At 34.5% G+C, this 25,502-nt stretch overlaps 1 protein-coding gene across 3 annotated transcripts in view; it reads right to left on the bottom strand.

The window, feature by feature from the left end:
• The window catches only part of LOC143249611 (glypican-6-like), a 125,085-nt gene that overhangs the window by 44,376 nt on the left and 55,207 nt on the right, over positions 1-25,502 (bottom strand). For all 3 annotated transcript variants that reach the window (XM_076499756.1, XM_076499766.1, XM_076499776.1), the window contains exons 3-4: positions 15,937-16,139; positions 15,268-15,456 (exon numbers count right to left, since the gene is read on the bottom strand). In XM_076499756.1, coding sequence (XP_076355871.1) covers positions 15,268-15,456; positions 15,937-16,139 — 392 coding nt within the window. The remainder of the gene's footprint in view (positions 1-15,267; positions 15,457-15,936; positions 16,140-25,502) is intronic.

The raw sequence follows: 25,502 nt of genomic DNA on the forward strand, positions 1-25,502 counted from the left end.
ACTCAATGAAGAAAAAAAACGGTATCAATGGGGTCTGAAATACAAGAACTGGACGCAAGAACAATGAAGGAAGGTCTTATTCAGTGACGATACTCATTTCTTCGTACACAGTCAAAGAAGTCTGCATGTTCGCAGATCTCCAGGTGAGAAACTTCGAGAATCTCACATCAATCAGTTCGTAAAGCATCCCTTGAAGAAGATGTTTTGGGGCTTTTTCAGCTACTATGGCGTCGGAGGCTTACATATCATAGAAGGTATGATGCGAGGACCACAGTACATCGAAGTTTTACAGAGAAGAGTCGTTCCAGAATTGAAAAAGAGATTTCCAGGTGGATCTGGCATTTTTCAGCAAGATCTGGCTCCGTGCCACACATCGAAAATTGTGAAGAATTTTATAACTACAACGCGAATAAAGGTGCTGATCTGGCCTGGAAACTCTCCCGACTTAAATCCTATTGGAAATCTTTAGGCGATTTGTAAAGAAAGACTTCGGAGAAAAGACTGTACCACGAAAGATAAGCTGATTGAGACCATAATTGAGGTGTGGTACCGCGATCCAAAAATTAGTAAAGATTGCAGTCAACTCGTGGACTCGATGCCAAAGCTGATTAATGATCTTCTGAAAAATAAAGGCGGTCATATCATGTATTAAATTGTGAGTAGTTTTTGGATTCTCAGAAAGAAAACGCAAAATATTGAAAAAAATTGTAATTTTCCGTCTTGGTTCAATTAATTTGCACAAGGGTGTATATACTAGTTTGTCTTGTGCACTTTCCTCATCACTATTTGACAATGTTCAGGAGACATTAATCATCTAGAAGGTTCTTGTTTGTCTACATGAGAAGAAGTAACTACAATGTTTGTTTGTTTTTGAATTTCGCGCAAAGCTACACGAGGGCTATCTGCGCTAGAGACTAGAGAAATACTAGAGAAAATGCAACTACTCATCACCACCCACCGCCAACTCTTGGGTTACTCTTTTACCATCACATTGTAACGCTCTCACGGCTGAAAGGACGAGCATGTTTGGTGTGGAGGGGATTCAAACCCGCGACCCTCACATTACTAGCCCAAGTACCTTGTTTTATGACCAAAGCTTTTCCATTCAACACTTTACACATCAAATATAAAATAATTATGAGATTATCAGAGTGTTTGAAACAAGTAACAATTACTGTTACTAAATAAATAGCATTCTTGAATTCGTTTTGTCTAAAACAAATATCAAGTGACTTCTCATGTTATCCGATATACACCTTGCGCGCGCACACATATAGAATATATATATATATATACACACACACACATATAAAGAAATATGTTGCAAAGTTCTTGTTTTTACTCATATATGTGTTCATAAATGGTAATGAAGTGGAATACATTAAGCTATTTGTATATATCTATATTAAAATCATGTACGTCAACAGAAACTACTTGGAATTACGACCGAAAATATCGTTAATATCGAAGCTCTACCATTGATGAGGAGAGAATGCGTTGTAATCCTTAAAAGTAAGAACTGAAGTAAAATATATTAACTTAGCTAGACCTGAAAAGAAATCCCTTCATTATAAATTGTTCTTTGTAAACACATTATTAGCTTGCTCACAACAAAAGTTAATATTCCTTGAACTTAACGTTCGCAATATTCAAAAGCAATTATTTTCCCCATATACTTCAAAACTCTAGCATTGTAAAGAAACACTGTTTTCCTTATGAGAATGGAAGAGTTTGATTCGTTTATATTTTTTCAATTAATGATATAGCTTTTTAGGTTGCGCATAAGAAATACCCGATTTAAAAACTTTCAGTGTATGTACTATTGCATCATTCATTTATTCGTAAGAAAATTTCAGGCATTTTATGAAAAAATGATTTGAAAAGGAAGTTTTATATTAATTTTTTGCCATTTCTTTAGCTGATATTAAGATTGATTCAAATTTACTCCTTATAGTTTTAATTTTTAAAATAAGGTTAATTGTTTCACATTTTTTATTTCTATTTTAAAAATTTACATCAATGTGTCTATTTTGTTTACTTGTACTAGGGTGTTACACATTTTATGTCAGAAACTTAACAGGACATTGTTTTTACACTATAAATCCAAGGATAGATTTTTGACTAATAAAAGGGTATATTTTGTTTTAAACTTTTATTTACGTGTTCGTTAAAAAAAGAATATTTCTTAATATTCATAACTGACTCCTTCACTGCTTTTCATTTTGACTTCCATATTATAAGAGCTTTGACTTCGACAGCTCTTAAGGTTTAATCCGAGAGAAACTGGTTAAGTTTGCGCTGCTCCTGCCAATTCATGGCAAAATAATTTATCAAATACTCAGCAACTTTATCATTGTCTGATTGTAGACGTCCAAACCAAAACCACAGAACGGTATTTTATCTATTTAGCAAGAGCAGTTATTTTTTCCTTTACTTATTCTAGACACTGGTTATATGAGTTTATGTGTGTGTGTGTGTGTATATTTTCTTATAGTAAGGTCACATCGGGCTATTTGCTGAGTCCACCGAGAGAAATTGTACCCCTGATTTTAGACATGAGTTCATCATTTATTGTAGGTGTTACTTATCTTAGATGATCCTACATTGCTGGATCAAACTGCCATTTTTTGAATAATTCAAGGTATCATTTGTCCCACAAATCTGAAATTGTAGCCAACTCGGTATTTTACTGTGATAATAAATTCAAAAATATTTCTCTTCTGGGCCCATCATGGCCAGGTAGTTGAGGCACTCGACTCATAATCTGAGGATCGCGGGCTCGAATTCTTGTCACACCAAACATGCTCACCCTTTCAGCCGTGGGAGCGTTATAATGCTACAGTCAACCCCACTATTCGTTAGTAAAATAGTAGCCCAAGAGTTGGCAAGGGTGGTGATGACTAGCTGCTTTTCCTCTAGCCTTACATTGCTAAATTAGGGACGGCTAGCGCAGATAGCTCTCCGGTAGCTTTGCGCAAAATTCAAAAGAATCCAAAACCAAACCATTTCTATTCTGCTGATTCTTTGTTCGTATTACTACCTTATTTTATTTACTAATAATAGTGCGTGTTTGTAAACCAATTTCTAAATTATACAATATCTGCATGTTTTCGTGTCGAAGTATCAAACTATCACTTTTCCTTTTTATTATTACTGGGAATTCAAATAACGCAAATTAAGGTCCTCTTCTGTGCTCAATCCTAGAATTCTATCTACCAGCTGTGCATCAATGTTGGGGATAAGATTCGATCATCCGCTGAATCACGACTTGCAGAAGTTCTAAAAGTTATGCTATACTGTCGTAAAATACGTCTGAATTCTCTTTTGCACAGCGACCATTTCTTTCGTTTTTGTAGAAATAGCATCTTATCTCAACTAGAAGTTAATTCTGAACTTATTACGGCTCACGAAGACAAGAGCAATAACTGTTTTTTGCACTCTCGTAAGTTACCACTAATGTTTCGTCAGTAAATGGCTATCCCTTAACAGAATGACTTTTCTAATTTTTTATTATTGACCTTATAAAGACTCAACTATGTTTTATCATTTTTTTATGTTGAATGATTTTCCTAAGTCATTTAAATATTATTATTTTTATTGCAGAGGTGTTAACTGTATGGTGTTTGTTTGTTTGTTTGTTTGTTTTAGAACAAAGCTGCAATGTGTCCACTGTGGAGAATCAAACGCCGAATTATACCATCATAATTCCGTAGACTTAATGTTGTCCCACCGAGGGATATTTTTTAGAGACCATGTACTGCAGTTTTATTTTAACAATCTTAAATTAAACTTGTTGGTTTCTTTAGGACAAACTTTGGCAATGAATATTGTGGAATTTAAGTCTTAAAAATGTTACAGTTTACATCCGATACCAACTTGTTTTTGTACCATTCATTTCTATTGAAATTCACATATTACATCATATCAAACAGTTTTATGTTTTTGCTTCTTGTAGTAATCAGTGTAAACAACTGACTAAATAAACTGGGTAACTTCTCTTATTCTCTAGCAAGATACCTAGTGAACTTAAGCAGTAACTAGATGGATCGCATACAATATTTACAACTATATATTTATTTCAATATCGATGTTTGTTTGAGTTAAGTATATATTTAGAAATGCACGTAAATTATACTGTTAAGTGTTTATTGCGAAATTTCCGCCTATTCACTAAAGTTCAAGAAGATTCTCGATTGCAAGAATCAACAATGTATTGTTTGTGTATTAGTGATTGCCAGTATTGTTGCCAATTGACATTTTAAGAACTTCGCCTAATGTTTATATATAAACCAAAGCGCCAAGAGACAGTTTTATATTGTTAGTTTGCCACAATTAGTGTACTATAAATTTCGGAAACTATAACTATGATAAATACTTATAAATCGGTAAACTACAGATTTGTAGATTTCGAGCGTTACAAACCGATTAACTTCAGTGGATTAACATCTGACGTTTGTATATCTAAGAAAACATTACCTAACTTTTGCGGTGAAAACCTCACGTGCAATCAAGGAAAAGCTAGTTATCCGTTAAGTGAACTGTACCGATATCAACTCAAAATTAATTCGCTCATCATGAACCGTCAATAAACTATTCAGTTCCAGGCAAGATAGAAAACTCAATATTGCTGATAAGTTTGTAAAACTTCTGTACATAAATCAATACTTATAAATACCATTGGTACAAACTGAAGAATTACTTGTATATTAAAATATATTTGTATTAAGAAAGAAAACTGTATGTACTAATCTTGTTGGCAAATATCATAAATCTGATACATCTCGACATTTAATTAACTTCTAAATTCAAAATGATATTTAACTCAGTTTCAGACATAACATAACATAACAAAACAAATCAGAGGCTCGTCTGAGATAAATTATAAAGCGTAATGAATACTGATGTAATTTCGTCAATTTGTTTGTGATATTCATGCCTTTAAGAACCCTTTATCAACAAAGTAAGGGGTTTACATGTAATTCAGCTTAAGTATTTTTTTTTAAAAGCCCGACGAATGCGTAACCCAACATCAATTAATGGGAAAAAAAAACATTACAAATTTTAAGCATTGCAAATATTAAATTACTCTTTGTATATCACACTTCACCACAAATGATACTTTTCACTTAATAACACCACAATTAGATCGGAAGATAAAACAAAACCGAAACCATTAATAGTTATAGAAATCACATCTATAAACAAATATATGAAAAGGTAAGAAGTTCGACAATTTGAAGAAACATCTTTGTACTCATATTTTTACTAAGCCTGTTCCTGGATAAGAATTAAAACATAAGTAGAAAACGTTTATGTCAATATCGTTTGTTGTGCTTAATTGATCATTTAAGTTTTTTTTTAATATAGATTATACTTTATACTCGTTTTACTTAAATACAAAAACAACTTTCATTAACAAAGTTGGATAGGAAAAGGCAACATAATGATCCGTAAATGACCAGTTATTCCCTTAAACATCACTCAGTTTCAAAACCTAACATACGTCCATCGATTATCGATTGTAACACTACATGTTCGAGCTCCAAATTCTAACCTGATCCTCAGTCAGAATCCATTCAACTGTTAATTTACTCTTCTTCCAAGATCGATTCAACTAGAATGTCGACATAAACAAACGCGAACAGAGTTACGAAAAACATTTTATAATCTAGTTTTCACTTGCACGAAGTAAGGCGTTTCATAATACTTTCAATATGTTATTAACGTTATTTCATCAGCCTAGCAGTTTACATTATAGTAATTTTTAAGAGAAATTCACTTATTTTTCACGTTATTGAGTAGAAAAAGTAGCCAAAATCTTATTAAAGTAAAAAGTTAAGGAATAAAAAACTTGTTTTTAAATATTTAATGAAACAAGATGTGTATAAATAGTCAAATATAAAACCTTTCCAACAGGTGTTTTTTTTTTTTTATTTCATGCAAAGCTACATAATGGCTATTTGCGCTAGCTGTCCCTAATTTAACAACATTATAAGACTAGATGGAAGGCAACCAGTCATCACCACCCACTGCCAACTCTCGGACTACTCTTCTACCAACGAATAGTGGGATTGACCGTCACCCTTACGTCTGAAAGGGCGAACCCGCAACTCTCGGATTACGAGTCGAGCGCCCTAATCACCTGGTCATGCCATGCCACTCTTCCAATAGGAACTAAGACGTATCAAGAGAAGCTTCTACAATTCAGAACATTAAGCTTCTTAAGAAAGCACTTTAAAGCAAGTTCAAGTAATCTGACAACAGCAATATTTGAGCTTTTTCTTTATAGCAGTTTTCATTTATACGAAAGCGAACCAGTAAATTTTTAAGGGAAATGGGTAGAAAGAGGAGAAAAATAACAGAAAACGAACATTGAAAATTGTACAGTGGAGGAAATGTTGCTCTTCTTGGATCGTACACGTTTTACTGCACTTCCATCTCTGTCTTACAAGTTGTTTTTCTAATTTTGGTACTTTGAACTATTAAAGTTAGTGAGAGGTTTGAAGGTAGTAAACAACGTATTAAACTCAAGAAAATCGGTAGGCGGGAAAGTTCCACAAACACACGTCTTTACATCTAAGAAATGCTTGCACAAGACAACACTCTTGGTGCGTGTGTGTGAAATACATTGCTAACAGGCATTCTTGAGCCAACTGGCCTCATTGTTTGAAAGTAATGATACTCAACTTGTAACACAAATTTAGACGTGACCGGAATACCAATCTTGGATAACGATGATGAAAAGAAAGACATACTTAAGTCACGGTCTACTGTTCATACAGTCGACATAACACGAACTTCTACAACAGAACTCTATTACCAGCTAATTATTTATTGTTTCATTTTTCAAACATGTAACTTCGATGTGCCAATTAATTGGTAACAAATAGGTAATGAATAACTAGCAGCCATTACCATGATAACAGAAATTTAGGGCTCTCAGTGGCTTAGCCTAGGGGCCTGGCATGGCCTAGCGCGTTAAGGCGTGCAATTCGTAATCTGAGGGTCGCGGGTTCGCGCCCGAGTCGCGCCAAAACATGCTCGCCCTTCCAGCCGTGGGGGCGTTATAATGTGACGGTCAATCTCACTTTTCGTTGGTAAAAGAGTAGCCCAAGAGTTGGCGGTGGGTGGTGATGACTAGCTGCCTTCCCTCTAGTCTTACAGTGCAAAATTAGGGACGGCTAGCACAGATAGCCCTCGAGTAGGTTTGTGCGAATTCAAAAAACAAACAAACAGGCTTAGCCTAGAAGCTAATAACTCTATAATCGAGTTTCGCCATAGACAGACCGCCAATAGAACAGCCCATTATGTGGCGTTGAGCTCAACAATAAACGAACGAAAACCTCATACTAAAGTGTATAGACATAACTAAATGACACAAAGTGTGGACATAATTATCAAATTTTGTTTCGGTCAGATGGGGAGACGAGTATTTCAGTCACAAAGAAGGCCCAAAGTTACTTAAGCCAGGCACACTTGCATTAATTAATAATCGTTGCCAATCAGTCATAATGCTAATCGGCACGCACATATCTAATTTAAATACAAAAATATGATTTTCTTCCAGTTATTAGCGTGACGAACTGTGGATCTGCACACAATCCATTTATTGTAACATAATGTATTCAAAACAAATCAAAGGTACGTACAAAAAATTCGATACACTTTTGGTTATCCCAGTTGTATTCAAAGCTCCAAATAATTGTATCTTTTTCGTGAAAGCTCACGCAAGTGGGTCAATTACTTCAGGACACTCTGTGACAAGACAGTTTATTCTCTTCTATTTCTGTTAATATAATACAAACCGTAAAATTCACTTTAGAAACCGCCTGTTACGCCTAAACTGACAATTTAACGTCATCTTCACTTGCACTCACGTGGTGTCCTATGTATTCCCTGACTGAGACCTAGTAATTTCTGCAAACAACGAGACATTATGATGTAGTAGTACTTCTTAAAGGAAGGAGAAAAATTCAATAGATTTTAGTAACATGACGTCAGTTCACAACAATTGAACTATGCAATAAACGATTCGCAAGCAGTTACGTAAGTAAACGCGCCACAAACTTAGCTTTTAAAAATAATTAACTTTTGACATTCCAATAGATGCCTTCCCTCTTTTCCATGGCTTTATAAAACTAGGAGCTGCGGACTCCGTGTGGCCGTAGGAAATACAATATTGTCAGGGTACTCGACATCTACATACGTTTATTGAGGCCTTCAGCCACGACATAGAATATTATGCTTTATGCTGAGAAAGCTTGAAAACTGCTGCTCTAGGGTCTTGTTCAGCACTTTAAAATTAGGAATAACTAACCATCGTATAGATATGTATGAATTTCAACAAACCTTGTTTGTTTGTTTTGAATTTCGCCAAAGCTACTCGAGGGCTATCTGCGCTAGCCGTCTCTAATTTAGCAGAGTAAGACTAGAGGGAAGGCAGCTAGTCATCACCACCCACCGCCAACTCTTGGGCTACTCTTTTACCAACGAACAGTGGGATTGACCGTCACATTATAACACCCACGCGGGTGAAAGAGCGAGCTTGTTTGGTGCGATCAGGATTCGAACCCGCGACCCTCGGATTACGAGTCCAACGCCTTAACACCTTTGGCCATGCCGGGCCCTTCAACAAACCACTACATGTTTACTTTATATGCTCTTTTTCACAAGGATTAATTAAGTAAAATTAAGTAAAAATCGGGATTTTCTTTTATAAATAGCCAATTATAAGAAATATAAACTATATATATATAAAAGAAAGAAGTTTCTTTATTTGTTAAAATCAGTTTCAGTGCGATAAAAAGTTTTATACTATACAAATAATGCTTCACAAAAACACAAAAATTTACTGAATCTGTACAATTAAGATAAAAATATTTCAAAACCAAACAGTTCTAAGACATCAATCCCTTTCTACAGGAATGACTAACACGGCAGAGAAAACCAATCAACATTTTGTTTTCTCATTTTACTCTGGTAATTGAATCGGTTACTTTGGACGGAAATGTGAAGTAAACGAAACTAGAATTCACGATGTTGGAATAAAAAGTCGATCACGAGCTCACATCACTGTATATAGTTAGAAAAAAGTCTGTTCTTGGCAAAATAACACTTAATCCTGCCATCTAATTATTCAACTAGACACATTTCTTAGAAAGTTCCTGCCAATGCAGTATACTTTTCTTCCAGCACTATCGTTTCGTTCTTAGCTTAATATATTCAGTCAATTATAAATTAGTGAAACGGCTCCCAATTCTGATACACCTTAATTCTGATCTGTAAATGACTTAATTAAAATTGATAATTATTACACTCCACTTACGTAATCTAGTTCATCCTAAAATAGTTTTTGCTGAAGTAACTGTTCACACAGACGGTGTGCTTAGCTGGCAAATCATTATACTTATTATATCTCGTTAATAAGCCCTGGTTATGAGAGTAAGGCCTCATCGGGAGTAGATAAAGTAGATATAGCTCGGTTGTTACTCGCCAAAGCTGAGTATAAAAATTGGGATAAAAGCGTTCTTCACAAATGTGCTACACATATTCAACCACACCAGTGCGGTAGCTATCCAACATCAAGAAAAACTTCATATTTGTCTGTCTGTCTGTAAATACATCTTCTCCTAAAGAGCTGACAGAATCAAAGCAAAACATAGCATGCTAACTAAATTCGTATCAAAATTTCTCGTATATTAAAAAATAAAAATAGTTTATAAAATAATCTGTACGTTGTTACTGCAGCTTAATTTAAACAACATTCATACCACAACAAAATTCTACTTGGTGTTCCATAAGTCTGGGCTCAAATAGAAAAATCCACAATTTATTCGTAATTCATTTATTATTGAAATTGTATACAAGTAACAGCAACACAGGTATCAGTCCTTAGTATACTGTACCATCAAGGTATTTTATTTCCTGAAATACGTACAACTGACATTATAAAGCTCTTTGTTGATCTTTAAAAATATAATGTCTATTATCCCTTTGGGTAAAGATTTCTGAGATACCCTAACAGGTCAAAGATATAAATGTATAGATGTAAATAATATTTTCAACATTTTGGTTTATTTCCCTAATAACAAAATGTACAATAATTAAATATCCAACTATATTGTAGAGAAGAAAAATAGTGCTACTCTTTACGTTTCCCGCTCTTTTTTTATTTACATCATTTAACTTCTGATTTGTACCTAGAATACAATAAGAACTTGAATCTGAATTATAAAAGTAGTACATAATTAAAGTACTTTTGGATATTTCTTACTTTCTGATGCAGAATAGAATTTTCCCAGGTTTCAAGATTACTATTATATTTAAGGCATTAAATAAACCAAAGTCATGCAGTAGAAATCTTTACTGTGATCTGGGTTGTACTGAACAAGAAGTGATACAACCGCTCTGCTGTTTCTACCATATTCCTTAACTCGACCTCTACACCCTTTCATTTCCAATATAATTCCCTTGTCTTAGAACAATTTTTCTTGGAAAACGAATGCTACTGAGAATTTTTGCAGACATTTTTGTCATTTTTAATCAAATTTGAGTATTTTACGCGATTTCAAGAAAAAATGTACGGAATGCAGTTTTCTTAAAATAATCTATAACATTTGTAGTAAAGTTAAAGTGTATTACAAAATTTTCAAAAACAAACCCATTATGGATTAGTGTTCACTTGTGTACATTCCCACGATTTGTTGGGTTACCATTAAGGGTAGAGCTGGATATGTAATGTACCTCTTAAAAAATTAGCCAAATTTCTCAACTACTAATTATATGCTCTTCTTTTATTTCACTTATAAATTATTGGAATACTAATGTATTCCAGTGGTTTAGCGGTGAGTCTGAAGATCTATAACGCTAAAACCCCGGTTTCAATGCACGTGGTAAGAACAGCACAGATACCTCATTGTATAACTTTGCTTTTAACTTCGATCCAACCACCTAGTGTAGTTTTCTCACGTTGACGTTGTACTTGCTTGATTCTCTTTGAGAAGGCCTGGCATGGCCAAGCGCGTAAGGCGTGCGACTCGTAATCCGAGGGTCGCGGGTTCGCGCCCGCGTCGCGCTAAACATGCTCGCCCTCCCAGCCGTGGGGGTGTATAATGTGACGATCAATCCCACTATTCGTTGGTAAAAGAGTAGCCCAAGAGTTGGTGATGGGTGGTGATGACTAGCTGCTTCCCCTCTGGTCTTACACTGCTAAAATAGGGACGGCTAGCACAGATAGCCCTCGAGTAGCTTTGTGCGAAATTCCAAAAAAAAAAAACTCTTTGAGAACAAAAAGGCTGACGTAGTGTTTTACAAGATCTGAATTATGGTAAAGTTAATTCAAGCAAAATAATAAATAATAATTGCTGTGAAAATGAAATAAATAGTATTATCTTATTAACCATTATTCAAATTTTGGTTTGTAAATAACCTAAATAGAACTGATAATGATTACACTTTATTTTTAATGTAGTTCACACCACAACATTTATTGTTAATGTTATTGGCATCAATGTTTTCGTATCCCAGCCCGAAAGGATTCGTTGATACTCGATATAGCAGATACTGTGAGATTGACATTTATTATTACCTGTTCTTGGCTTTCTTTATAAATTCTTGGAATAATAAAAATCACTAATTATTGTTTACTTTTATCAAAACGTCATGAAACGTGGTGTTTAGGAATTTAGGTATAGTTGTTGTTTTTTGTTTGAATTTCGCGCAAAGTTACACGAAGGCTATCTGCGCTAGACGACCTAATTTAGCAGTGTAAGACTAGAGGGAAGGCAGCTAGTCATCACCACCCATGGTCAACTCTTGGGCTACTATTTTACCATAGAATAATGGGATTGAACGTCACATTATAACACCACCACGACTGAAAGGGCGAGCATGTTTGGTGTGACGGGAATTCGAACCCGCTACCTTCAGATTACGAATGGAGTATCTTAACCACCTGGCCATGCTGGGCGCAATTAGGAATAAAACAAGTTACATTGAAATTCGTTACTGTAGCACCTAATTCAAATTTTACGCCTCTGCATAATGATAACTGTAACTAATCCAAGAAGACAAGAGACGGATAAAACTGACACTTTGTGTTTTGTTTTTTGGTAATGCTGTTTGATGTTAGCAGTCTCAAATAGAATCCTTTCAGTTTGTTTTTTGGTAATGCTGTTTGATGTTAGCAGTCTCAAATAGAATCCTTTCAGTTTGTTTTTTGGTAATGCTGTTTGATGTTAGCAGTCTCAAATAGAACCCTTTCAGTTTGTTTTTTGCTAATGCTGTTTGATGTTAGCAGTCTCAAATAGAATCCTTTCAGTTTGTTTTTTGGTAATGCTGTTTGATGTTAGCAGTCTCAAATAGAATCCTTTCAGCCTTTCAGACTATTATCAGCTACAGCTATCTCCTGAGACTGTTAAATGATGAATTTCATGTAAAGGTATTGGAGGACTACCTGAGCTAGAAGTCTAATTTTGAATTGATGGACTACAGACTAGGCAACTAGTCGGTACCACCCACCGCCAACTCGTGAGCTACTTTATTCAAATAATGTGATGCGACTGTCAACTTTATAACGCATACATAACTTCAAAATGCGAAGTGAGATTTCTTTTTTTTTTCTTTTGTGATAATGCAGCACAAACCACAGAACCTCGAACCCAGTTCAATATGTTAACTGCTGGAACACGTTCGGTTTACCTCGTTGTGAAAATTGAGTCAATTTTTTTATCGTTTGGCAATCTTGATTGCTTTCAAAACTTCAAATATATTTTTCCCAAATTAAATCATTCATTATTTCATACAAATAAGTGCTCATCTACAATATCATAGAAAGATGTCGTGAACGCAGAAAGTTTTCGCCATCCTTAGATGTCTGGTGAGGGAAACAAGCTAATTAAATCTTTTATTTTCACAATTTTTTATGATGCCCGAATATGTAATTTCATTTTATTAATTCCTCTGCTGGGATTGGAACCCAAGATCTTTCGCTCACGAAGCAAGTGCTCTGCCACGTATGCTTGCTATCAGTATACACAGCCTCTTGTTATTCAGCGGGCAAATCTGAAGGCTTATAACACTAAACCGGGTATCGATACATGTGAAGTGCACTGGACAGATTGGTCACTGTGTAGCTTTGCGCTTAACAACCAAACAAAACTATAATAAATCACACATTCGTCTTCTACACATAGTCTACAAATATTCAGTGTGGTTCATTCTGTTCCCATTATATTTGCAAGCTTGATTGTTCATAAGTAGTCAAATTAACACCTTCAAATATTAATCAGTGATGTCGAGAATACCCACTTGTAGAGAAATATACATGTAAAAACGGCTCGTTTGGGTTGAGAAAATATTTTACGTGGAGGAGAGAATAACGTTTCGACCTTCATCGGTCTTCGTTAGGTTCACAAAGGAAGAAGGAGGTAACTGACCGGAAGCTGACCACGTGTTTGAAAGGGGTTGTGTTACTGATTGTCGGAATGTAGAGAGCGTTGTTAGATGTTTGAATATACAATTTTATATTATTTATTTTACTATTTTTATTATAGATATAAAGGTGTTCCTTTGTATTGGTTTATTTTGGGTTTTAGTTGTTGTATAAGTAAGGTTTCTTTAATTTTGCGTTTCTTTATATTTGTTTCTTTATTTAGTATTTGAGTGTTTTCTATGGTTATGTTGTTTTCATTTGACTTGCAGTGTTCGAAATCGTGTGAAGGTGACTTTTTATGTTCTTTGAATGTGGTTTCCATTTTTCTACTTGTTTCTCCAATATAGAAGTCGTGGCAGTTATCACATTGTATTTTATAATGTTGGTGTGGTGTTTGTCAGTATGGTTTTTACATAGTATAGACCTCAGTTTTGTGTCCGGTTTTGAATAAATTTGGTATTAACTGGAATGTCATATTTTGTTACTAGTTTTGCCAAATGTTGGTTATTTTTCTGCTGATGTCGGGAATATATGGTATGCAACAGTATACGGTTTCGTGATTTCTTGATTTGTGAGATATATTTACTTTTGTTGGTTGATTTTGCTTTCTGTCTAGGTGTGTGCGTATAATGTTTTCTACCGTTTATGGAGGAAACTTATTGATGCTAATGAAGTATTGTTTTTACATATATATCCTTCAAATATTGAATCCTTAATAACAGTGAAGACACACCTCCAATTTTTTGAATTATCATGAATTAATAAGGTGTTTACTCCATTACGGAACTGCTGTTTCTATGACCTTCAATAACTGAATAAGGTCTAATCTTTCAGAGATTGAATACGATCTCACACAAGAGTCAATAAACCATTATAACTCTTATGTTGTTGTTTTTTACGTTCTACACTAAGGAAGTAATCTACATCATCACAGATCTTGACTGACTATATAAGATTAAATCCTTAAAACAAGAATCAGTAAATAAGATAATTTTATTCAAATACATATCTCTCGTGGGTATTCTGTGATTTTTATGAGTCAGTAAGTAATTTAAAACTATTTTCACACTCAGGTTAAAATTTTAAAAAAAGCAAGTCAATCTAATTCTTCTTAAACATGCTAAATATGTGTACAAGGAGACAGCTTTAACGTACGAGCAAAAGAGTGAGTGTGCGTAACTTGTACAGCTATCCATACAGTAAACATCATTCTACATTTGGTTCACATTATTGACGAGCACGTAAAAAGCAAATGATTTACTTGCTCCGTAACTAAAAACACAACCATAAGATAAGAGTTGAAACTAATACTAGGAATTCGAACTGGAATTCATTTTAAACTTTAGTAATATAACTTGAATTATAATGAATTATAATAAAAGTTAAGTTTAATTTGACATAAATTATTCTTAAAGATATATTTCTTTTGTTTTTATTGATATATTCAATACTTGTTGAAAGAGTTTGCTTGTTTGCTTTTCAATTTCGCGCAAAGCTACTGGAGGGCTATCTGCACTAACCGTCCCTAATTTAGCAGTGTAAGACCGCCACTCACCGCCAACTGTTGGGCTACTATCTTACCCAACGAATAATGGGATTGACCACACTTTATAACGTCCCCACGGCTGAAAGGGCGAGCATGTTTGGTGCGACGGGGATTCGAACCCGCGACCCTCAGATTAGGAGTCGAACGCTTTAACCCACCTGGCCATGCCAGGCCTCGTGTTGAAAGAGAGACTGATTCGTTCGAAAACAAAAACACGAGTAAGGAAAGGGTTAATATCAGAAACGTTATGAAACAAGAAATTTTACATCAATGAAAAGAAACTATTTACCTCCATGATTTCACGGACAACATCCCTTCCTACTGCTAGAGCTTGTACAAAGGTACGAGCTGCGATAAATGATCGTTTCAATTCTAAAGTCAGTTTTCTGGGAACATCTCCAAATGGCTTGAGCTCCTCCATGTGGTTGCTAATACAAGACAGATAGCTGTCGCTGAAGGCATACTGATTATTCAACACCTGCGGAAAACGACTGATAATTTTAAATGAGACTAAAACTTATGACTAATACACCTGAGAATCACACCAAAAAGATACTTAGGTTATATTGTCTGTAACATTAAAAAGTCAGCAAACTGAAAAGGTTATGAAGATTAGTGAATTATTTAACGGTCAAAAATAATAATGCATCTCTAGCAAATAATGCGGCAGATGTTAAAAAGGTTTAATGCACGGGTAGAGAAATATTGAACAGAGAAGTTAATTCAATAACTTTGAAACAGTGATATTTATTGAAGAAACCAAACTTAGTTTGATTCAAATATACAATAAAACGTTTTACTTGTTTGTGAAAAGTTGGAGAAAACTGGACGTACATGTCAGAAAAACTGGAAAATATTAAATACAGAATTCGTGCAGCTTTTTTCTGTACAGAAAAATAAATTTTTAACAACTTATAGATAGAAACTAATGATGAAATACTGTTAAAAATACACCTACCTCGAACATTTTTCGATAGAGAGTATCAAAGAACGAACCGAGTGCTTCTGACAGATAGATTCCACCTGAATTGTAATAATTTCTCAGATCTCTGAACATGTTTTCAAAAATGTAAGAATTTTTATCGTACAACATTCCGTAAGTTCGTAAAAACATGTGATGAAAATCTTTTTGAGATTCGTCCAGCAGTTCTTGAAAGAATTCTACAAATAGAGAAAAAGAAATGCAAACATAGATAAAGTGTATTGAAAATAGTTATGGAAACAGAAGGCAAACTGGGGACACAATGCAAATATCATGTAATTAACTGATCTAGTATACAGCTTTGTTTGTCAGTTTACATTGTGGTTGTTACTTGAAAGGCGCTGCTAACGAACTGCTTCTATCTAGGAAGTTTTAGAACGCGTTTCGAGCTGCTAGCAAATATCTACATCAATAGCTCGAAAACGTCACACAAAAGACTTTCAATACACATTCAGGTCATTAACAGCGCTTTTTAGGCATACTTTCCTCTATCTAAATTTTCCCTCAAGCGATAATTGTGAATGGTTGCCATTTAACAAATCAGACAATGCCCCTATGTAGTGTACATAAAAGTGCAGGCAGTAATACTAATCCCAGCATTAATGTGGTGAATGAGCTTAGGGCTCCGAGGACAGAAATGCCATATGGCAAGCATGTAAAAATCAAATCTGTAGCTGGTGAATGCTAATGTAAGCGATAGATTGAGAAAAATTTCATTTTTTTATTAGGAGTTGTGTGTAAAGTACGTGAAACAAGTACTGTTGATAATAGAAGAGGTTAAGATAAAAACTCTTCAAATGTGATGTTATCGAACTTAACGTATACCTTTCACGTGATATACGACACAATAATAAAGATCTTGCCAATATAAGTACAGCTGTGACGTTCACCTCCTGAACAGTAATATACACATTAGCGCAAAGTGTGCTCAACAGATGTGTTGCTAAGAAGAAAACATATTTAAGAAGAATAACCACACGAAACAACCATCTGATTAAATAATAGAATAAACAAAGCCAAGCAACAATCATAGTTCGTTCGATGGCAGAGAGGTATCACAGTCAACATACAACTCCCACGGTAACGAATGTTAGGGGGATCAACATCAGTGCATCTCAACCAATTATGTTGAAGATCTACACAAACTTGAAGGCACACTGACTGCTGACAGGTATATAAAGATTCTTATTAGTCATGCCGTTTCCCCAGTAACGAGACTACGGATTCACATTGCAACACAAATTGATACCAATAATGCTGTAAATATGGCGAAACGATAACTGGAAAGCTGAACAGTAGGTCAACGGAACACTCACAACTATAAATTTTCATTTGAAAAGGAAAATATCGTATAACAGTCAAGTTTGAAAACTATTTCTAAGGAAGACAAACAAGACAGTTTTTATTTATCGTTGAATTATATTGATTTTATTTTCACTCAATTCTGGACGTTGTCACAACATAAAAATGTACGTTAAAATTTATTAACAACCAAAACTTGTTAATATAAGCATTACTCTCAACCAGATTTTTAAAATGTTTGTGATGTCACTTCTTACTTAACAGACTGTAACCGGGATTTCACAATATTGACCACATTATCAATATGCTGAGAGCATTATCAGCATGAAAACTTGATTTTATAAAAAAATTAAGGCTGCATGACCAGGTGGGTTAAGGCATTCGACTCGTAATCTGAGGGTCGCGGGTTCGGATCCCAGTCGCACTAAACATGCTCATCCTTTCAGCCGTGGGGGCGTTATAATGTGACTGTCAATCTCACTATTCGTTGATAAAAGAGTAGCCCAAGAGTTGGCGGTGGGTGGTGATGACTAGCTGCCTTCCCTCTAGTCTCATACTGATAAATTAGGGACAGCTAGCGCAAATAGCCCTCGTGTTGCTTTGCGCGAAATTACGAAAAACAAACAAACAATAAATAATTAAACATGTACAGAATTTTATAGGAAGAAACAAATTGCATAAAAATTAAACATTTGTAGAAATAGTTTGTTTTTGCTTACAAGTTCAAGCTAAAGGTGGTTGCCAATGTATTACGATAGATAACATTTTGAATTTCCTACAGCAAGAAATAACTGATTCCGAGAATAGCCTAGTATATATTTCATCTATTTGATTCACAGTAGAAGCACAGTTCCAGTAAAAGTTTTATTTATTAAATATAATATGATAGATATGCAAAATAGATTATCTTAATAGTAAAGTGACGTTTTAAGATATAGTACTGGTAATAAAATTTATACAAACAATACATCTGCGTTTGTCTGTCCGGGACGTTTCTCGCAAACTTCTCGGTCAAACGCTACAAATCTAATATCATTAAAAAAGTCTTTGTCCGAGGAGTCCGGATTGTATATTGGCTTTTCCATTCAGAATCACCATATCTGATTTCTGACTTAGTCAAATTTTTAATGTAATAAACATACTACACGATGACAAAATGTCATTGTCATCACGTGACGATTGGCTTAAACTTTAGTTTATAATTACGATTGTTTGTTTTTTGAATTTCGCGCAAAGCTCCATCAGGGCTATCGTTGCTAGCCGTCCTTAATTTTGCAGTGTACGACTAGAAGAAAGTCAGCTAGTCATCATCACCCACCGCCAACGTTTGAGCTACTCTTTTACCAACGAATAGTGGGATTAATCGTCACATTATAACGCCCCCACGGCTGAAAGGGCGAGCATATTTGGTGTGACAGGGACTGGAACCCACGACCCTCAGATTACAGGTCGAGTGTTGTAAGCACGAAGTATTTCAATCAAGCAACACCTCGCTCGTGTGCAATTTCCGAAAAAGTTAACGTTGTACTAGATATAACTTTTATGGATTTTCTAGGCTTATTTAGGTCCAAAATACGTGTGTGCAGTTCGTTCAAAAACACAAGCTTATTACCTTGTGAATGCGAATTCAGACATTTCTCATAGTCAGCTAAGTTTGTCTTCATTACAGTTGTACAGTAATGTAGTTTTAGCTCGTTTAATAGACTGCTATAAACATTTTTTAGATACTTTTGTCTTTACTACGGGTTTTAGTATTTGTGTTTTTTGTTTCAACTGCTAAAACCGTGTCATATATTGAACGTTCATAACTGCTCATACTCTTCACACTATTATAAATACTATTATTGTATTTTATTGTTTACATGTAGTTTTATTAAATAAAGTTACGTTTACGTGAGTTAGTTTATTTGACGGCGTAAACGTTTCTCAAGTGTTATCAATCTAATACATAATACCTGCATGAAAGCGTAGCTTCAATGATGTGCATGAAAATGGTAGAATAGTGGACATTCAAGCTCAGTGCATGAAACCTACCGCGAGTTGTGACTAATATTAAAACACTTTACTCTATATGCTGCAGTTCGCCATGCATAGAGACTGCAGTCCTTTTTGTTTACACTACTATTGCAGTGAAACATCACGATGTCAATAACGAGATCTAATGTCGTGCAGATTGTAACTGGAATGAATAATTTTACTCAGTACGTGACCTCTCTGTTAGTGATGTATACACTGCTGGCCAAAATCTTAAGGACAATGAGCATAAAGAAAAAAATATGTATTTTGCTTTGTTAGACTCAACCACTTATTTTAGTAGAGCTTCGAAACATTTTCAATGGGGTTCAGTTTGGGCGAACACGCTGGATGGTTCAAAGGAATCACATTATTCGCTATGAAAAAGTCCTTTGTCCTGCCAGCATTGTGGGTTGCAGCGTTGTACTGCCTTCAGTCAATAAGGATGCTCTCTCCAACTTGCCAATGTCGCCAGCTTCTGTTTGACGACCCTGTATAACCTAAAGCTCCATTGTTCCATCTAAGGAGAAAGTACCCCAGATCATGATGGAACCTCCTCCACTGTGGGATATCCTTATCGTGCCAGTAATGTTGGAAGCCATCTGGATCATCCAGCTTAAATGTTTTCTCATCAGAGAATAAAATCTTCGTCCACTTTTCTACGTCCCATGTTTGGTGCTTCTCAGCAAAGTTTAACCGAGCTGTTTTGTTATGTTTACGGTTTTTAAAGCCTTTCTCTCGTAGATGCCGTCTTATTGTTCTTGAGCTGCATTCTGCGTCCATAAGGGCCTTAATCTGGTTCGACGAACGGCTGGTGTCTTGCCGGACAATCCGTCGAATCCTCCTGCTCAACGCTGGCGAAATTTTCTTGGGCCGACCCCTTGAAATTCTCGTTCCGTATCCCTCAGAGTCTTTTAAGAAATTTGCAACAGCAGTTTTACTACGCCCAATCTCACCATCGACGGCACGTTGAGAGAGACCTTGCTTTTGCAGCGCGATAAAACTGCCACGTTCAAACCCTGTCAACTTTTTAGCTTTTGCCATGTTTTTAGCCAATGTAACACAGAAGATGTCAGTGGGAGATGTTGACAATGCTAATGCTGTAACACAAATCACTAAATTTTGTTACGTGTTTACCGATTAATGCTTCGTTTCAGTATAATCTTAAACTTTTGACCAGCTAGTATTTAGGCTAATTTCATAGTGTTAACATTTTCCCTATTAAATGCTGAAAAAAAGTTTTCTATTTTTATTTTCCCTTTTCTTATTTTCATCTTTCAAAGTTCTACTCAAATAAGTGGTTGAGTCTAACAACACAAAATACATATTTTTTCTTTATGTTCATTGGCCTTCAGATTGTGCCCAGCAGCATGTATAACAGAGTGTAAACCTCAGCATATTAATCAGTGCTGATCTCTCAGGATGTTTTTATTGAGTTGAGTTTATTCATCTCGTAAATACTTATTTATCATTTAAAACTCCATAAATACTCCAAATATCATGAGGCTATGCATTACTATTTCACTTGTCATCAAATAGTCTGTAACTACGTTAGTTCTGTCTCTGCCATAATTAACTAGTTACTACTAATCATTCGTAGTTACTTCAGCCACTGTCATTCTTTGTAAGTCTGTTCTGTTTGTCATTGTCGTCCTCGATATTATTTCCATCGCCACTGAGCAGTTCACTTAACTGATTCAAGTGGTGGAAATTTTAATTATTACTAATCAGTGTGTGACTGGTCTTACTACAGTTTACCAGCTTCAAATCACCTCTATTAACCTCATTTTGCCATAACTACTGCAGTTAAAGTTAGTCTACGATTGCTTCATCAGATACTTAATGACCAGTATGGTTGTTATTTTTATACTCTTAAATAGAAACTTAACATAAGTGATAACGAGTACATGATGACCGACAACAGCTTAAGTTTCTTAATTGTATGTTCAGCAATATTTACTTTAAAACATTTTGACTGACTTTAAGAGATGGTAACTTATTGTAATTTTGAAGTAACTAATGTGTGTTGGCTTTGTTGTGTTGATATTGTCTGTTCTATTTCTTATCAACTTACCACACTCAAATACAGTTGGTAAGACGAATACCTTGTTTCAAGAAGTTCACGTTTTATTTACGATAATTATAAAACTTTTTTTTAAAGACACGATTCTTGTATCGGTTAACACGTTCATACTGTTTAAAGTTCACAATAATCTGTTCTTTTCTCTGTTCCATAACTGCACAGCAGGAGCAGCTCTTAACTGTTCGTGATTAAATAAAATAATTATTTAAAACAGGTTCTGCTTTCTTCTCAAACTGCGTGTTAGGTATTTCAAAGGAAAAGTAGCTCGAAAGTTGTCTGCTAACTACAATAAACGCTTAAAGATTGTCCACAGTAACGGTGAGGAGAATTGTTAGTCAGTAATCTTTTGATAATCCCCTACAACAAGCATTGGTGACTCAAGAGAGATTAACATCTTCAGGCACACGTATATTTCCAGTTTGTCTACATAGGGATAAGTATACAGTGCAGATGTTATCACTAGGACTGGCTTTTCTTCCTGTTTGTTTTTCACTTGTGATAAAAAACTAGAAAATGCCTTTTCCATGCTCCAACTTTTTCATTGGGAAAATATTACATGAGGCGCTTTCTTTTTTGTAGTTTCTTTGTTGTCAACTATAAAACACCACCTTTTACGCAACTGTAATAACATTGCTACTTCTCATAACGTTACATATAAATTACTGTTACAGAACTTCTACATTTGTATCTAGTTAGCGTGAGATGATATTTATCTATTCACAAGGTACAGTTACAATTATCGTTGGTATATAGGTAACCTTGGATTTTAAGATACCGCACTATGGCCTAGGGATCACTTAAAATTATGGTATCATTATCATTCATATCCCTATTTTGGCCTTGTGCAAACATAAACAAACAATTAGTTAAGCTCCAAAACACAGTTAATCATAAAAACGAACCTCGAAGCCGGCCAGTTTTAGTAAAAAAAAAGCATGTTTTTCATGAGTGTCAGATAAAGATTTTTATTTCTATTTATTTTCCAGAATCTGCTGCCATATTTTGGATTACCTGCAAGTTACCTTATATCACCAGACTTGAACTATTCCTTGTAACAAACACATGGAACAACTTAAAGAAAGTAATAAATAACGTTAAATGTTCTGTAAAAACCGAAAAGAAAACACATTATGTCTCTAAAAAGGCAGAAGTTATATGAAATGATAATACATAGTAAGGAAAGATGCAAACATCATTAATGTGACAAAGAAAGTAATCCCAAAAGTAATGCAGCTTAACTAATGACATAATGCCATACTATATGTTAATTATATATGATAATAACGAGTGGTAAAATCATTGATGGTCAGTACAATAAACCGGTTTACTATTACCTTAAATAATACCCTAATAAATTAGTGTAAACGTGATCTACAGCAAAAATATTGTTAAATTTGCTACAGAATTGAGTGAATTTTGTGTATAAATTTCATAGTAAGAAACTTCAAACATGAAAAATGCGGATGAGTTTACCAGGTCTATCCAAAAAATCTTGTAACGATGAACAAATTCCGTTATACTTCGTAAGCTGAGAGTTCTAAACGTTGTAACATAGCTTGTTTCAAATAGTCGTATTTGAAAATGTAAAGTTTATAACTTCAAATTTGAAATGCCCGTTTTATTGAAAAGTTTAAACGTGAATATTCAAATAAAGATATTGTCACTTAAATATTCATATTTGTTTTGTTTCTTGTGGAAGTTTTTTCGGTGAACTAAGGTAGATAAATTTATAAGACTGTTTCTCTGAAACCTCATTAATTCAGTAAAGAAACTTGTCTATAATCTACAAACAGAACTGAATAAATACATAACTGAAACTCCCGAACTGAAGTCAACTCCTACTGGATTTCTATGTATCTGTTGGAAGACTTCCTGGTCAACGTCCAGAAACATTATAAAGTAAAAAAAAAAAAATGTAAGAGATATATGCTTTAGATGTATAACAATCCACTGCAAACGACGGACAATTATGCCTTGCTTAATGCAAATGTGTTTGCATTTAATCAGAAACGAACTGTGACGTGTTACTTTGACACTTTCGAATTGCATGTACAACAATTACATGAAATAGAAACAGAGCTTATGTGCAGCAAAACTAGGCTGGTGTACTTCATACATCCACATCAATTGAGGATAATAGACTGATATTATTGTTGTTTCTGTTTAGGTATTGTCTTAACTGGTGGATTTCAATTACCAACCACTTAGTTTGGTACATGTCTTAATGTTCTAGAAGGTTCTTTATAATCAAAACATGAGTCTTCAGAAGCTCAGAAAGGAATTACACATATTACGGCTTTAACGTAATTAACAACGATAGTTGAAATATCCCGTATTATGGCATTAACATAATTACTTAAAATACGTATGTATATATAAACGTTATATATGTTAATTTTGTAAACTATTTAAAGCGCAGGAACCGAGTAATAATACACTTTGTGTTAGTTGTTTTTTCCATCATAGTGTGAAAGAGAATGTTAGACGAGCATACAAAGAATGTTCAGTCTCGAATATCTGACTCAATAAAACAGTTTCTCGATTATTTAAACGGAATCCGACAAAAAGAAAACAAAAAAATCTCTAACAGAAATATCTTATACTGACGAGCTTATCTTACTCAATCTATTAGAAAATAGCAAGGAAGTTCAGAGAGACAGGCCCTCAAGTGAATCTTACACCAAAAACTGTGATCGATGGGTCTGGAAGTTTTCTGATAGGCAGTCACATGACAATAATGGAACGTAGAAACGTTGGGAAAGCAAAGTTGTTTGATATTAGTTCTCTGAAAGACGTATTTTCTGAAAAGATCACAGCTGGTCCATTCATTTCCCGTCTTAACATGTTTTTATTGAACGTTTCTTTACACGAAAGCAATAACTAATGTCTAAGCGACAAATACACTATTGAGATTCAGGAACCGTAGAAATAATGTAAAGTATGGTTGATTTAATTTAAAGCAGCAAATATAACCATTTACTCATCTTTTCTGTGATTCGTTCATTTGCTTTAGTATGATTCACATATAAGATTTAATAAGATATATTTCTAGCTGACAAACTATACTTTTGAGGGACAAACTTGCGCGTAAAATTATGTTTATTGTATAAAATTTCAACTGAAAACGTTATTTATAACCATATTTTACATTCAGCAAAATAAAGATACAACTAGTAAGTAAACTATTGTGCGTCCCTAATTTACAACAACAGCGAGGTTTACTGAAGACAATACACTGAAGATTCAAGTATTTTTCTACTATTCAACTTATGATTGTGGAATATAATGTGTTAACAGAATCTGACAAAGCAAGATATAAGCACTGATGTATTCTATACAAGGTCTTCCAATACATTAAGTAATAAAACACCTGGATGTTTTACTTTTGTCTGACCAAATGGTAATTAGCTCAAGAACCAGGGTATGAAGAAAATTAAGCAGTTGGCCCCATTTCGTAAAATTTTTACCACAGCCTGGCGTCGTTTTCTAAAGACAATAAAATAACTTCGTCAATGAAGAACGTAGACATGGTGCACCTGGTGAATAGTTTTTCAGTGAGAGAACTAAACATGGTAGACATGTTAGATAGCTTCGTCAATAAACAAGCTAGAAACATATAACCATCTATAATGATAAACGAGTTTAATATTACATTGAAACTTGTGTTTGTGTATTATCTAAGTACCGTTTTGAAGGGTTTATGTAATTCTCCAGTAATCGTTTGGTTTTTTATTTTTCTCATTTTTCTCGATTAAACCTGTGACGTAGCTCTGAATCCATGCAAAACCGTAAAATATTACCCACACTTTAATGAGTACATTATAAGAGTGACATTTAGTGCCTTAGCTAATAGGATGCTACTGACTAGCTGCATTCTCTCTGATCAATGGCTCAAAATTGGAGACAGCAGCTGATAGCCAACGTTGATTTGTCATAATTGCAAAATACAATTTCTTGTGTGTTTTTATTTCGCGAGTTCAGTATATTTTTCATCATTATTTACTTTGTGAGGGCAAATCGAAGTACATTTTTTAAAAACCATTTTATGAAATATTGTTCGATTCGTCAACTTTACAGTAGACTTTTGAATTTGCGAAATGATAAGAAAAATATTTTATTTCGGGCCCATAATCAACGTTTTCAT

Source organism: Tachypleus tridentatus, chromosome 1 (assembly GCF_004210375.1).
Source record: "Tachypleus tridentatus isolate NWPU-2018 chromosome 1, ASM421037v1, whole genome shotgun sequence".
In the NCBI taxonomy this organism is placed as follows: Eukaryota; Metazoa; Arthropoda; class Merostomata; order Xiphosura; family Limulidae; genus Tachypleus; species Tachypleus tridentatus.